General features: G+C 41.9%; 1 protein-coding gene across 1 annotated transcript in view; it reads right to left on the bottom strand.

The window, feature by feature from the left end:
- LOC130201129 (receptor tyrosine-protein kinase erbB-4-like) overlaps positions 1-17,272 on the bottom strand; it is a 294,285-nt gene that overhangs the window by 88,900 nt on the left and 188,113 nt on the right. The window contains exons 4-7 of the mRNA XM_056425857.1: positions 16,917-17,048; positions 9,675-9,740; positions 1,837-1,955; positions 125-266 (exon numbers count right to left, since the gene is read on the bottom strand). Coding sequence (XP_056281832.1) covers positions 125-266; positions 1,837-1,955; positions 9,675-9,740; positions 16,917-17,048 — 459 coding nt within the window. The remainder of the gene's footprint in view (positions 1-124; positions 267-1,836; positions 1,956-9,674; positions 9,741-16,916; positions 17,049-17,272) is intronic.

The raw sequence follows: 17,272 nt of genomic DNA, 5'->3' as shown, positions 1-17,272 counted from the left end.
TTGTTAGTTTAGGGTAGCCATGAGGGGGTGTTGTGGAATCAGTTTAACATAATCACAAGAATAGCCTACTAGTAAAGCAGGTGTGTGTGTGTGAGTGTGTTTGTGTGTGTCCAGTAAGACTTACGAGGACACTTCTTGACACAGAAGGCTCCATAGGTGTACTTCGCCCTGGTGTTGTGTTCCAGTTGGAAGGTGGTGGGGTTGTAGACAAAGGGCTGGGGGCACTGGGTCACACATGCCCCACTGTCATTGAAGTTGGTGCAGGCCTGCAAGCACACACAAACACACACACATCAAACATGATGGTGGAACAAGTATTTAGATTTTTTATTTAAAGTGTGATTTCAACCAAAAAATAAATCTCTCATTTATCCCTGTGGTACTATAACATACAGAGATTACAGAGTGCCCCGAGATGACATTACTGAATCATGCAGACAGAAAATTATCTGCATGCACCCATGGAAATTGCAACCTAGAAAATGTAATTTAATTTAATTTGCCTTTTCCAGCAAGTATCTGGTCCTAAAATATGTCTTAGGCCAATATGAGAAAATGTAGACAAAGTGGTGGTTAAAAACTGAGTATAGAAAGATTTAAATCAAAGTTAAACTTAAATGTTTTTATAAACAAAAAACATGTGCGAAGGCCACCTTATTCAATCTAATAGGTTTAAGCCTTGCAATAATGCTCCTTCATCAATTGATGGAACTTTGCCCAAAGTTAGCGGGGATCGGCAAAATCAAAGTCAAAATGACTTCCAGATTCATCCATTCTTGCATTTAATAAAATATGTTGTGTGAAGAATCAAGAAGAGCCGAAAAAACCGATCCAGAACTTGATGAGTTCCATAAGTGCAGAAACAAGCTTAACATGTGGAAGGTTGAAAATAAAAACGATAAATTACCCGCCTAAGAGCCAAAATGGAGAGGAGGCTGGTGAAGTCTGTATTTAAAAATGACACTCATGTCAGGTACAATTGAGAATTAAATGTCATTTAATGCTATTTGCTATACAGGTGGAAGGTAACCTGTATAGCAAGGTAACCTCTACTGATGACTGAGACCCAGAGCTCACCTCCGATTTGTCAGTAAATGCTTGAGAGGTTGGTCACCTGCCTGCTGGACCCCCATGGCAATTTGCATATCGTCAAAACAGATCCACGACGCACTTGCCATGGCACTCACACCGCCCTTTCCCACCTGACGAGTGTTGGGGTTTGGGTCACCGGCGGCTTTGAGACAGCCTACAGGGAGGAGGTTGAGAACAGCCGCCCTCAACGCCAAGAAGACCAAGGAGCTGAGGAAGGAGAGAGGGCACCCCACCCCATCTCAGACGGAGTTGCAGAGAGGTCAGCAGCAGCAACTCCTCGGGCGTGCACATCTCCCGAGACCTCCCATCCATGCACACACCACACGTGGTGAAAAGGGCCCAACAACGCCTGTATTTCCTTAGGCGCTGAGGGAAATTCAACATGGCCCCGCATCCTCAGACATCACCCCGCGTCTGGGGAAAAACACACGCCCTGAGCGTAGGGCTGTTTTATATATATATTTATTACTTTTTTTTTTTGTGTGTGGATATTGTATAGTTTATTCTCATTCTTATTCTTTTTTTTAGTCTACTGCTCTGCTGGGTTTTGCACATTTAATTTCACGAACCGATTATACTTGTATAAAAGGGGATGTGACAATAAAAACTTGAAACTTGAAACTTGAAACTAATTCTTTTTTTAGAAAGGGGTAGGACATTGCCATGTAAACAACTGTATTTGTAGTTTGTTTGTAAATGAAATGTGTGTGTGTGGTATCAGTGTGTGTGGGTGTGTTCACTTACAAAGCAGTCTGTGTCTTTGGGTCCAAAGCAGCCACCTGCACACTCACGATGGCAGCAGTCACTAACATAGGGACCAAAGCAACGGCCGTCACACTGCTCAGCACAAACTGTCTTAGTTACTGTGGATTGACAGATATAGAAGAAAAAAAACATAAAAATAAGAGAATAAACATATCATATAACAAGATACCAAGCTCACATGGTTAATGGCAACTTTCAATCAAGTGTTTCCCTCCCTTCACGCACCTCTCAGGGTCTCAAGCTGGACTTGACAAAGACATAGCGATTTATATCCGACTCCTTTCATGGTGAAGCATTTCCTGGCTTTCCTCACATGTCTGTCATAGTCATACGTGCTGTCATATGTCCCTGGTGCCTTGCTTTATGACAGCCATATGTTTATGTATAAATTGGAGTGTCAGTCGTGGGATCAATGTGATAGAGCTTGAACGTCGTATTTAAGATATTGGGGATGGATAAAGCTGTGCAGTGAAACATTCAGGCAGTCGAGCTGAAAAAATATAAAAGACACCAGCTGCATGAGGAAAGTCTCCTAGCATGAAGGGGAGAAAAACGTACAAGGCAGTGCAACAATAATTTATTCACTAAAGGGGCCGCCTCAATAGCACTGCGTCATGTTGTATCTACCATAACGGAAGCTGAGTAGTTTAGTGGCTTGAACCAAACTAAGTATTTCACAACCCTCTTTTCAACAAACCTAAACCTAACCAAGTGGTTTTCTTGCATAAACTGTAACTAAGTTGTTTCCCGTGAAGACTAGAAAACAAAATTGACACATGTTGCTGGACTTTAGAAGGAAAACGCACAAAAAATGAGGAGTAACTTCAAACCGTTGTTTAAGGATACATTGTCAGTACGGTGCAACTGGAGATGTGAAAAATATGCATCTCAGAGCACAAAATTAAAATAAATATACTGTACTCTGCTAAATAAAAAAGCATTGTCGCTTGACTGGTGCTTTGTTTTGTGTGTTGGGCTTGTCACTCATTTTTTTCTGAAGAAAAACAACATTTGCTGGTATCTTGCATATTTGAGTGTATACAATAAAATAATTGAAGAAAAAAAAATGTCACAGATGTTATAATATCTGTCTATATTTAAATAGTTGCCATATTACTCATTTGTGGGAAAAGTAGCATTGTTAGTGTTCAATGCTGGAGTAGGAATGTGCATGTATTTGTGTAGTTTCCATTGCAACTAAAAATCCCCTATTAATTTTTGTAGCTCCTTGGAAACCAGATGTGGAAAATCACATTTTAGCTCATTTAAATGGGAACTGAAAGGCAGCAGTTCCTGTGACTGATGCTGCTGTCCACATCCCGCTCAAATGAAAGCTTCTAGGCATATTTTACGAGATAGATTCCTTTTGTATTTGTCGTCGCCAGCATGTTTTTTTTCTTTTTCTTAAAGTGTAAGTTTAAAGCCAAATTGATCAACAGTGTTGCAACCCTCGCCTGGCAATGTCGTTTATTTGACAAAGTGTCTTTTGAGTAAAGTAGGCCATTTCATTTTAGCTCAAGCACTGTTAATGGAATGCCACTGATGGTACATAAGGCACAAAATGAAGTGAGTGTGTGTGTGTGTGTGTGTGCGTGTGTATGTTTGGCGGGTTGTCTGTGGCTTGTATCAATCACTTTGATAATATCTCGTCACCACAGTGCCCAAAGGGAAACACAGCACACTGCACAAAGAATGTGCATCCACACACACACAAACACACACAAACACACACACACAAAATGTGTCTTAGAATCTACACAAAGGTACGTACTGTTTGAGTCTCAGACCCTCTTTTTTTCTGATGTACAAGATTGTCAAAACCCTCTTTTCATTGTAATAACCAAATGAAACCAGATTTTAGCAGAAGATAAGGAATGTCGATACAATATTGATCAAATGCATTGGTTAAAGTTGCAGTCAGCTTAATTTCATATCTAATTATGAAGCAAGGAATCTTTCGGACTGTATGTTCTTGTGTTCTTCACATATCTCGGGGACCAGCTGATCCGCTCTACTTCACACTTGGTGGGTGTTTTGCTGGGGACCCCGTGTAGTGCTTTTTCGAATTTGTGCAATTGGGAAAAGCGACACGTTCCTATATACTTGGAATAAAAAAGCAGATAGTGCTCTTTGCAGCAGCAGGACAGAGCTTCAGAGCTCAGTTGGCCAGCATGTCATCTGCAGGTGTTTTGCTCAACACACACTTTTTTTAAGTGAAGTTGTTTGCGCGAGCGGTTCCTGGAAAAACGTACTTTTTTTGCCTTCCCTGACATCACCAGAACTAGTCACCATTGGAACCTATAAAGTCAGACGAAGCAGCCTAAACATTTATACAAAATGAATCACTAATATTTGACTGAAACAATTTGGTGGTGCCCATTATGATGTTTTTTTTTCGAAACAAACCCAAAAAAGATATACAGACATAAAGTCTAAGTATTCATTTTCTTGCTGTTCAGCTAAGAGAAGAGATTCACATTGTGATATTTGTATCTCCCTGTGTGGAGAGGATATAGTGCTACTCAGAGCTTCCCTTTGAACACACACAGAAAGAGTTCTGCAGTTTCTCTCTGCATTCTCTAGAATGAAAGTTGTACTGATCTACTTTGTTGCAATACATAATACCCGAAGTAATCACTGCACTAATTGTGGAATTTTCACCCTTCACAAAAGTATATATTTGGATCAGTGCTCAGTTTTCCTACATTCTTTTCTAACAACGCCAAATTACAAAACAAAGTTGCTGTATTGTATCCGAGGAAATTGAGTAGAATAGAAATACATTAATGTAATGTATTCATCATTGCTCAACATGTTTCCTGATTATCTCTTTCAGTGTGTAGTGATTAAACCTTCTTAAGATTCTAAAGGTAAAATGTATGTTCTTTCAAATGACAATGTAAAAACATCAACGCGAGTACTAAGACGTTCAGTGTTTCAGATCTACTAATGATCTGTCAACTAGTGACGTAGCAACAACAGCTGTTAAAGATAGGAAGCAAATGTGTCGCTGTCTTCTCGGTTTCATTTAATTAAAGTAAGGACATGTGTTGCTATACTTATTCAGTAGTTACTGATCGACAGTAACCTTTTGGAGAAACATCATCATGAAAATTAAAAACGTTGCTCAGGTGTTAGATATAGAACAAATAGAGAGGAAAAAACTATCATACCATAACAATATTATTGAAATTCCATTCTTAAGCTTTTATAGTGTGGTGATATCTGTGGATAGAAATACTAAAAAATATATGAATTTCAATTTTTTTCTTGAGTATTTCCAATTTCCTGCTGAGGTTCTTACACCAAAAGCTGCTGTTTGTTGTTGATTTTGAATATTTATTCTTGAAAATGTCACAAAAAAGCATCTTTGGTATGGTGGTCTTTCATTTGACATGTTCACATCTATACTGTACATTCCATGTATATCAGCACAATATAATTGAAGGTTGGAAGGTAGAAAGAGAAGCAGAGTTATGAATCATGACGTCCAGGATGAAGCTGGCGAGATAAAGGAGGCAGACAGACATGGCCAGGACTTATCGAGGCTCGGTCTGTGACGTGTTGTTCACAGGTCCTGGTCAAACAGTTCATTTCTCATTATCTTAATGAGATCGCGATTGCAGAACAAATAAGATGAGACATGCCAGGGTTGGAAGGCATAGATGAAGTGGCCTGTGCACAGAGTGATGGAAAGAGGGGAGGAACTGGATGGTGAGGATAGCACCATCAAACTAGAGACTTTGTGTGTGAGTGCTCTTTTGTCTGCATGGATATGTACAGAAAAGCCAAACATGTTCATGTTAAAGACCAAGCTTCCCTGTGTGTGTGTGCCTTCGTAAGATTGGTGACGTGGTGTGTTAGACACAGAGTGAGCAATGATACAAAATGGATGGATGGACATCTGTAGAAACAGATTGTTAGGATCTGTGACAGATTGATACATTTGCAGACAGAAGGGGGATGACTTCACACTGTTTCATATTATCAGCTTATAGAATTCTACGTTATCAGAAGGTTATTGTGTTGGTTAGTTTACTTCTCAAAGGCTTCAATCCCAACAACTTTAATTGTTATTATCAGTGAGAGTAATATATTGGCCACAGTGCTAAGTGATACTATGGGACATGCCAACAATTGTGTTATAAACTAGTACATCTAGTAGTAGCAGTCGTACATTTACTAAAGTATATTCATGCAGTATATATTTTGCAACTCTTCTTCCTCCTCTTCTTTCAGTTATTCCCGTTAGGGTTCACCTCAGAGGACCATATATAGGGTCATCGGACCCTATGCGACGGCATAGATCCTATCTGCTGATGGATCATCGAGGTCTGGGTCGTGGAATTCCTGCTCCTGACTACGCCACTGCCCTGTTGAGACTCCGCCCACTGTTGAGACTCCGCCCACTCCTCCTCTCTACCTCCATCTGCCTGATGGATCGTGGAGGTCTCCATCGTGGAATATGCCTCCTATGAACTATTCATACACTCTGTCATATTCATTGAATGTATTTTAACTCTAAATCTGTCCTTCTGTACACATGACATCTATTGCACCTGTCCATCCTGGAGAGGGATCCTCCTCTGTTGCTCTCCTGAAGGTTTCTTCCATTTTTTCCCCCTGAAGGGTTATTTGGGAGTTTTTCCTGATCCGATGCGAGGTTTTGGGGCAGGGATGTCTATGTGTACAGATTGTAAAGCACTCCGAGACAAATTTGTAATTTGTGAAATTGGGCTATATAAATAAACTGAATTGAATTGAATTGAATATATTTCCATCTAATCAGTAACCCATGACTTGACCGATCCGGTATGGACATTTTATTTCACGATCCGCATATTTGATTTGGCAAAGGTTTTACACTGGATGCCATTCCTGACTTAACTTTTATATTTCTCTAAGGTATATGGAAAGTTCGCAACATCATGACCTCGCTGAAGTTACCAAATTACCGCCGAGGACAGCATGGGATGGGCACGTTCGAGAGTTGAGAAGTGGGTCATACTGTATATAAATGACTTTATGTTCTGGCTTGTAATTCCAGGGCTGTGGAGTCTGTCCTCACAAAAACACCAGCATCATTTGTTGAAATGTCCCAAATTACCTCCATATTTGTAGCTTGTGGCAGTATAAAGTCTGACCTCAAAAGCAAAGACACAGGTTACCTTCTTGGACAACAGGTTTGTAGATGAAGAGGTCAACAAAACATGTGCATCCCACTGCCTACATATTTACATTCAGGGTTGGTTTCTCTTAACCAGGGATTGAGCCAGACAGTCACAAAACTAGAGGGGATTTTTCCTCCCATATATGGCAGCTATTTGTTTCTAAAGCCATTTGATTATGGAATGCCCAAAAATATGTATATAATATGGGGACACAAAAATGATAGTTGCACAGAAAAGAAACATTTCATTTCTGGATCTAATTGTTTTCCAACTGTCCACATCATTCTGAGACTGCCACACAATAAATAATAAAGATGAATGTTTGCCACCTAAAAAGAGGCAACACATGTCTAATATTACTACTTTCAAGTTGCATAGGCTTGCATAGGTAGGATAGGTATTTTGTATTAAACTGCATCACCAACCTTGAAACCTATTTTTGTGACTCACATCATAGCACGGAAGTAGTTGTAGCACCACATGACAATGGACATAGAGCGCAATATTTCCCCAGTAATTGAACTTTTGCTGCATTAATTTGCCGATCCAGTCCAGAGAGACCGAGGGGAAATGACACAACCATGTAGGTGTTTTAAAAACTAAAATAAATTGGGTCTTTTTAGAATACAGTTGGTGCCGGAGCCCCATAACAAGGCAGTGAAAAGGAACATCTTCTGTGGTTTAGTTTAGAGGACCTGTTGGGACCTGGAGGCGCATAAGCAACATTATTATATTTAATTCCTTTTATTGCTTGGTTTAAGTTAGCCGGTTGTCTGTGTTCTGCAGCTTTAATAATTTATATGCTACATATACAGTGTGTGTTGTGCACTGTACAACAAGCAGAAGGAGACAGCAAAGTGGGTAGTGACTGAGAGAGAGAGACTGACCGATAATTGAAAGCCTAAGAAAATTACTGAAGGAGAGGGAATAACAAGGATGCCCACTCCCTGCTGATACACCGAGTAGTGGATCATTCACACACTCTCTCCCAGCTGCCATGAGATAGTATGAAGAATAGGAGTTCCCAGCAGGAGGGTTTGTGGAAGATGTGTCAGGGTCCAGGGATCTTGTTGGGTGTTGATATGTGTATGTGTGTGTGTGTGTGTGCATGTGTGCGCGTGTGTGTGTGTGTGCATGAGGTGCTGGTATCTCCACAGCCATTTTAGGCATGTGAACACCTGTCCAGAGCTGGCCCATTTACAAGACCGAAGCTTTCCTGAAAACTTACAAACTACTTGAGTCAGCCATACTTTAAACATGCTTGTATTATTTAAAATGTAATTAATAATTTGTTTAGGATGTAAATACATTTGTATGATGTAATGGAGAAAATAAAATAAAAAGCAGGTGTTCCTCCTTTGTAAATGTCAGCCAGGCTATTATTAATGTCATTACACAATTAGAAGTTCTTCAAAAGAATAATAATTGCATCTTTTCCTTTGCCCATAGAAACACAAGCAATATTACTTCCAACAAATTGTTGCTAATGCTGATGAATTGGCATGATCATCAGAGTAAGAGTTAAAAGTGTACGATTAGAATTTATGTGCTCCGCACCTGCATGAATATGGTCGTTGTGTAAAAAAAACCACAGCATTGAATGAGCCAATCAGGTGGACTCTAACAGCTGATGGCAGTCGGCCAATACAAGCGCAACTCTCAGTGCTCTGTCTGCACTCACGTTATGCTCCATTTTATGTTAAAGTTAGTTAGAATCAGCACAATGACTTCATGCCATTTTTTTCAACCTGGATGGAAAAGATTTTGCACTGGATTATGACACCCTGCATATACTAGCTTCTTTATTTTGATATTGCAGTAACAGTTCGAACTTTAGAAGGAATGCCTAAAATAAATACAAGAACAACTAGAGATGACATACGAGTAAATTAACAAGCTAAATAGGGAAGTGTAAGATTATTTTTTCTTGTCTGTAAATTATTTGATTTGATATAGATTTTTTGAAGGTTCAATTGGAGTTTTAGAAATTTATTTTAATATTTGTAAATAATAATACATAATAATAACATTTTAAAGGGAAGACAAACATAATAATTCAAACTTATTTCCGAGTAGCAGATGCCACAGTAAGCTTCAGATATGATCCAACACATTTTATCGTGAGAGAATTGTGGAGTAAAAATGAATAGAAATGTCAAGAAATTATTTAATGTGATTTATCGTTAAAGGCATATTAATTACCAAATAAATAGTGCAGGATGGATTACATTTTTCCGGGCAGGTCAATTCAAAATGATTCTGCAACGTTGGCATCATTAGTGGCTAGATTAACATAAATGCAATTCTTGACTTTCAATACATTATTTAAGTTAGCCGATTTTAAGCTTTGACACATGTCACAAACAATATTCTCACAATGAAAATTGTTAGTATCATAATAATTTAAGTTCAGTTTTGAGTGTAACACATATTGTGGATAGAAGAAAACAAGGCAAAGGGTGGAGTTAAGAAACAAAATAAAAATGTCACCATCAAAAAAATTGAAATCCTTATAAGTATGTTTAGATCATCAATGTGCATATACACATACAATAGTGTGAAGGCCTTTCTAAAACTACACTAGATGTGATTATGAGCAAGCCACTAAAAGGCCATGTGGTGTTTTCAGTAAATAGAAGTACTTACAGCTCTGACACTGGTCTCTTTTGGGTCCCCAGCAACGACCATTACAGGAACGATTGCACTTTTGACCTGTACACAAGTTCAAGGAAAGAGATAATTGGCATTTTACATTGGCAAACGGTTACTTATTCACAACATATGATCAGTATCAGCCTTCAAAATCCATATTAGCTGAACCTTAAAATGGGCTAGAGGCAGTGAGCCGGGTACGTCTGGCATCATGCACTCCACTGAAGCCCAAATTGATCCAAAACGAAGTTGTAGGTGTTCCTTCGGCTCCCCTTTAAGTACATGGAATGTGTTTTGTGTGTGCTTCATTTTAAGTGCATTTCAAGCATCTTCTGAGTGCTTGATCATCATCAGTATAGTTGGAATCTGGCAACCTGTATGCAATGTTGGTGCTTCAATATATATCAGAACTGCTTTCTGGTTAATTAAACTGTATGGTGATGGTATGTTTATTAATTCATTCATTAATGTACACTTTATTCATCCCACAGTGGGGACATTCTTCTCTGTATTTGACCCATCAATAATTATTAAGGAGCAGTGGGCTGCAGTGAAGCGCCCGGGGAGCAACTGGGGGTTCAGTGTCTTGCTCAAGGACACTTCTACATGCAAGTATGTGCATTTTCTACCTGTGAGGCGAGACTACTGACTACTTGGATCCTGCTAAGTATCTTCTTTAAACTAGTTTTATCTGCTAAAGTTACTGTTGTATTTGTTGTTTAAAGCTGCTAGATTGTTAGTCTGTCCTGTTTTAAGGAGTTGTTTTGGTAGAGAGGTGTGTCCTGTGTTCCGACACCTGAATCTTCACTGATTGAATGACGATCGTCACCTGGTTTCTATTGAGTGTCATTTGAATACCAAAAGCCAAGGGTGTCAACGCGGCTGGAGGTAATTGACTAACTTGGGCTCATAACCGGTGGGGTTTTGGCGTCAGCTGTAGCGTCAGTGTGACTCATCGGACGAGACTCGGAGGACAAAGACATAGGAGTCTTCCGTTGGAGTCAAGACTCGGAGGACAAAGACATAGGAGTCTTCCGTTGGAGTCAAGACTCGGAGGACAAAGACATAGGAGTCTTCCGTTGGAGTCAAGACTCGGAGGACAAAGACATAGGAGTCTTCCGTTGAAGTCAAGACTCGGAGGACAAAGACATAGGAGTCTTCCGTTGGAGTCAAGACTGGAGGACAAAGACATAGGAGTCTTCCGTTGGAGTCAAGACTGGAGGACAAAGACATAGGAGTCTTCCGTTGGAGTCAAGACTGAGGACAAAGACATAGGAGTCTTCCGTTGGAGTCAAGACTGGAGGACAAAGACATAGGAGTCTTCCGTTGGAGTCTTCGGGGTGGCTGAGTATTTCCCATTTTTAAATATGTGTGTCTTTTCCATACCTGTGCGTATCTCTACTGTAGTTACTATAGGACTCGCTCATTCATGTACCGGAACCCCTCCTCTGTTATCCTTCCTACCTTCTACTCACACCCAGCACCTGGTCACAGGAGGCCTCTGAACTGTCAGTCAGCCAACCGCAAGGCCGACTTCATCTCTGGCTTTGCTGTGGAGCAGTCGCTGACTTCCTGGCTCTCACTGAGACCTGGATCACAGCAGACAACACGTCTACCCGGCTGCTCTCTCCTCTGCCTTCTCCTTTAGCCACACACCCAGACCCTCTGGTCGGGTGGAGGTACAGGTTTACTCATCTCACCCACATGGTGTTTCTGTCCTACCCGCTTCCACTCTTTATCCCACTGACTTTTGAGTTTCATGCGGTGACCGTTACTCATCCGGTTCAACTTCACATTGTTGTTCTCACCGTCCCCTGGTTCTTTGGGAGATTTCTTGGACGAGCTAGACGTCCTCCTATCGAACTCAGCGGAACACGGCCCCCGCTCATCCTTCTGGGTGACTTTAACATCCAGACAGAGAAGTCATGTGATCTCTTACTCTTACTGTCTTCCTTTAACCTCTCACTCAGTCCCTCCTCCTACTCACAAAGCCGGCAACCACCTTGACTACATTTTCACAAGAAACTGCTCTACCTCTAACCTCACTGTGACTCCTCTCCATGTCTCTGACCACTTCTTCATCTCTTACTCTCTCTCGCTCTCTGGTACTGACAACCCACCCATATCTACAGACTCTGCACCTGTACGCCGCAACATTCGCACCCTCTGCCCCTCCTCTCTGGCCTCCTCTGTCCTATCTGCTCTCCCTCAACTGACTGCTTCTCACTCATGCATCCTAACTCTGCCGCAGACACTCTCCTCTCTTCCCTGTCTTCATCTCTTGATTCTCTTTGTCCTTTTAAGACACGACCGGTTCGAAATCCTCTCCGGCTCCGTGGTTGTCGGACCTGGTGCGCGAGAGAGCCACCCAGCGGGCGGAAAGAAAATGGCAAATCGAATCAAGCGGAAGACTTGCTCTTCTATCAATCTCTCCTCTCCTCCTTCTCTTCCTCTATCTCTGCAGCCAAAAGCTCGTTCTACCTGACCAAAATTCAGTCTTCCTTCTCTAACCCCAAAAACTCTTCTCTATCTTTTCCAACCTCCTTGATCCCCCTGTCCCCTCCTCCTTCCACCCTTTTGCCGAGCCACTTTGTCGACTACTTTACAAACAAGATGACGACATACGCTCCTCCTTTACAAATCCATCTTCTATCACCTCACCAACACTAACTTCTTCATCCCCTCTCTTTCCTCTTTCACCCCCTTGTCTCCCAATCAAGTTCTTAGCTTGGTGACCTCCGCTCGACCGACCACCTGCGCCCTTGACCCCGTCTCCCATTCTCCAGGCTATTGCCCCTGACCTTCTGACCTTCCTCACCCATCTTATTAACGGCTCCCTCTCAACTGGCTGTTTCCTAACTCTCTGAAGGAGGAGAGAGTCAACCCTCTCCTGAAGAACCCACGCTTCGACCGTCTGAAGTCAGCAACTACAGACCGGTCTCTCTTCTTCCTTTTCTCTCCAAAACTCTGGAGCGAGCTATCTTGAGCCAAGTGTCCTCCTATCTCCACAGTAACAACCTTCTTGACCCTCACCAGTCTGGATTCAAGGCCTCTCGACAGAGACGGCCCACCTTGCTGTCTCTGAGCAGCTTCACACTGCTAGAGCAGCCTCTCTCCTCTGTCCTTATCCTTCTCGACCTTTCTGCAGCATTTGACACCGTGAACCACCAGATCCTGATCTCTTCTCTTCAGGACCTGGGGATCTCAGGCACTGCACTCGCTCTTTTCTCTTCCTACCTTAAAGACCGCACCACCGGGTAACTTGGAGAGGATCTGTGTCTGATCCTTGTCCTCTCACTACTGGGGTTCCTCAAGGCCCTGGGTCCCTCCTCTTCTCTCTGTATACAAATTCTCTCTGTCATTCGCTCGCATGGCTTCTCCTACCATAGCTATGCTGATGACACCCAACTGATCTTCTCGTTTCCACCGTCCGAAACACAGGTGGCGGCACGAATCTCTGCCTGTCTGACTGACATCTCTCAGTGGATGTCTGCTCACCACCTGAAGATCAACCCTGACAAGACTGAGCTACTATTCCTTCCAGGGAAAGGCCACCCACGACCTGACTATCACCTTCAACAGCTCTGTGTTGGCCCTACCCGGACTGCCAGGAACCTCGGGTGACACTCGACAGTCAACTCTCCCTGACGGCCAACATCGCTGCGACGACGCATTCCTGTAGGTACATGCTGCACAACATCAGGAGAATACGGCCTCTTCTTACTCAGAAGGCGGCGCAGGTTCTGATCCAGGCTCTGGTCATTTCACGCCTCGACTACTGCAACTCCCTCCTGGCTGGTCTACCTGCTAAGGCCATCCGACCCCTGCAGCTCATCCAGAATGCAGCAGCTCGACTGGTCTTCAGCCTCCCACTGGTTACCGGTGGCTGCTCGCATCCGCTTCAAAACACTGGTCCTGGCATACCGTGCTCTAGATGGATCGGGCGTCTACATCCGGGATATGGTCACACCGCACACCCCGCACGCTTCGCCTCGGCCTGCAACAGCCAATCGACTTGTGACTCCTGCACCTCGAGCTAATCACCGAAATCCAGACTGTTTGCTGTCCTGGCTCCTCAGTGGTGGAACGAGCTCCCCACTGACATCAGGACAGCAGAAAGTCTCTACATCTTCCGTCGGAGACTGAAAACACACCTTTTCCGACTATATCTGGATTAAAACACAGATTAGCACTTCAGTGGCACTTAGATAGCACTTACTTATGGTACTTTTGTAGTTCGACTATGTTGAGGAAATGTTACTTCCTGTATTCTTGTTGTTCTTAGTTTGTACTCTAGGTTGAAATGCACTTATTGTAAGTCGCTTTGGATAAAAGCGTCTGCTAAATGACATGTAATGTAATGTAAAGTATGGGGAGAGCGGGGACCGACCGGGTAGCTTGTGGTTACGGGACGACCCCTCTCCCCATGAGCTACAGCTGACTCCAAATATATTAAAATGACAGGTTTTCATCCTTGTAATTATAAACTGATTGCTTTCACTTTAACTGATATTTAACAGGTATTCTTACTATTATTCAACAAAGATGATGAAGCATATTGTAGGAGCAACACAGCCTCTCTGATTAGTATGTGCTGTTCTGTTCATAACAAACATAAATAGAAGTTTTTTTTTTTAAATAAGTAAATATGTGGGTCGACTCTAAATCAGCCCAGCATGAAACTAGTGCACACCAGGTTAAGATAAAAGCAGTAAAGCAGCAGCAAGCAGCAGCAAAAAGCAGCGTCCTACCCTCTGAGCCTTTCTGTTTTTTTGGAGGACTTAATTGACTGTCTAGTAATTGACTGCGGGGGAAATGAGCCTGGATAAGTGCAGAAGCGCTGTCCTCTGTCCATCACCCTCTCCAGATGAGAGCTATTCCTTCTCTTCTTCCCCGTCTGTGCCCCTCTTCACACGCATTTCATCTCTTTCATCCTCAATCCACCCCGCGCTGATTCATCACTCCTCTGTGGCTCTCTTTCACTTATAGTCTATCCCTGTCGCTCTTTGTCTTTTTCCTGTCTGCACCTCTGCTTTTCTCTGCGTCTACAGTCTGTTCCCCTTAAACTAGCACTTTGACAATACATGAGAAAGAGGTCGACAGCCTCGACTGTATGAAAAGCAGCACACAAACAGGATCATAATACAAATGTCAGCCAGCCATAAGTGGTTGTCTGACAGCGCGGAGAATGCAAAACATCAGATGCACTTATTTATACCTCTGTTAGCCCTGTGGAGTCAAGACAAAGAGTTTTCATTTAGTGTTCAAGGTCTTCACTAACTTATCTTATAAATTCTCAGTGACCTAGAATAAACCTGTCGAGCTCTCATTCTGCACCATAATCTTTTACAGCTTTCTTAAAACAGCCCCTAAGGTTAAAATGTCAGGAATCCTGCCATGCCAGGGCTGTTGTGAAGTAAAAGACATATGCCAGGTTTTTAACTGAATCAACGGGGCATTGATTCCAAAACCTGTCATGTTTTTGAGAAGAGAACCAACATCACTGGCACCAATACGTCACAAATAAGAACAGCTTAAATGGTGTCTCCCCAAAGAAGATTATGTTCTCCATTGTGGATTACAGGTTTGGAGACCCTTGATCTTTTGACGGAGTAGAAGACTTGCACAGGAGTAAGGGTCGCACCAGGGCTAACAGGGCTGCAGGGAGGAGGGGGATTGAGCAGAATATCAATGCTTGGAACACTCGATCTGCATTTGAAGCCTCCAGCCAGTGCTGTGGGAGGAAATTCGAGGGCATATGCAGAGACTGTCTCTTTATTTTCTTCCATAATGGTAATGCGTTTAATTATTGTGTAATTATGTGTTTGCAGGGAAGCGAGACAGCTTAAAGAAAAGAAAATAACAACAACAACCACAGATTAAAATGTCAAACAGCTTGAGCATTAAATGAATAACAAAAGCAGTGTGTGTTAAGAGGTTAAGTCAGTGAACGGGCCAGAAGAGGTGATTTGAATCTTTACTTCACTGACAGCCACATCAACCATCACTCATCCTACCCTTTTACAGATTAAGTCTTTATTTTATCCAACTAATTATTTTCATAATTCCAAGCATTTATTAACATGCCTTCCTGCTAACTCCTGTATGCCATTAAAGTGACATGAGCAAGCAATCATTGTGGTTTACTCTGGTGAGCAGAGTGACAGAACTGGGTCACGGGGTGGTTTTATAATGACAATGTTTTGCTGCACACACTCAGTTTAAGAAGATCTCACAATTTACCAGCTCCTGCTGCCTTATAAAAGGCATGTAAAAACACGAGTATCATTTTGAAAGCCTATACGTGAGTCTGCCCACAGTCCTGTAGGTGTCAGTTCAGGAACCTTCCGGTACAGCTGACGTTCAAACAAGATTCTTTACTGCAAATGAGTCATGTAGTCATTACATTTAGTCAAGGCTAAGGTTAAGCTATCCGTATCCGTTAAACTGCCTCAACCTAAGAAATATATGAAATGGCATCTGAGGGAAATTGAAACATGCACAACTGTCACTGCTTTGAAGAGACAAAATAATTAGAACTTAATTTACAGGAATGTAAAAATTATTTGAAAATGAAAACATCTTTGGGAAAGCTGTGCATGAGGTGCAGGGTTATTATGTGGGTGAATGTGAAAGAGCAGCAATCGCCACCTTCTCATGAGCACTGCTTGAGTGCTATTGAACAAAGTGGTCTACAGGTTTGCTATTGAAGTGCTCTTAAAAATGTGACAAAAAAGTTGGATACAGTCTTCTGTGGCTTCAGAGGGAGGTGTGCAAAATCTAATAAATTGATATTGCTAAAGACATGAGCCCCTTGAGGCTGAAAACTACAAGTTTGACAATGACAAAATATGATGGTATTTAGAAAGACACAAGTATAACAGGCAAGCATCTCAAGCAACACATAGGTGGTCTTTAGCTACACTGTTGGTGGTCAAGTTGCATTGTGGGTAATGGATGAATAAGAAAGTATTGAATAAAAAAGGCGATATGTCTTCTTGTGCTGCATCAGTTCTAATACGTAAAGAAAATATCCATTATAATAGTTCAATTTAGAAGTATAATGCTAAAGAGGTAAGCGTCAGTGGCAGATTATTTACTGGGCAGTTTCCAGAAGTGTGAATGAGTATAAACAGAGGCAACAGAAATGCTCTCAATAAAACGCTCCTTTAAATAAAGGTTGAAGTAAAATGAAGTCTTCATGTCATCTACATTTGTATTTGTTGGGTTACTTACATGTGGCACTACTGTTGCTGGGTACCACCACAGGATGTGTCCGGGGGTTTTTGACGATGTCCTGCCAATGGATTGTGTCCGCATGACACAGGAACTTGTTCTGGTCAACATACACACCTCCACTCAGGATCTCTGGAGAAGAGAGAGCGATCACAATGTCAATACAGATACACACAGGGCCTTCTTGGTACTCTGTTTCTGCCTGAAGAATGCAACTCATTCAACAATCCTGTTAGCAAGCTCCTACTGTCATTTTTAATTGCCAATTATTTATTTTAAAGAATTGTAGAACGTACAACTGATATAGGATTTTGGGGTACAACGGCATCTAGTGATGATCGTAAAATGTCATTCTT

Source organism: Pseudoliparis swirei, chromosome 2 (assembly GCF_029220125.1).
Source record: "Pseudoliparis swirei isolate HS2019 ecotype Mariana Trench chromosome 2, NWPU_hadal_v1, whole genome shotgun sequence".
Taxonomy (NCBI): domain Eukaryota; kingdom Metazoa; phylum Chordata; class Actinopteri; order Perciformes; family Liparidae; genus Pseudoliparis; species Pseudoliparis swirei.
Note: the sequence above shows the minus strand (reverse complement) of the source record. Positions and strands in the feature narration are given on the sequence as shown.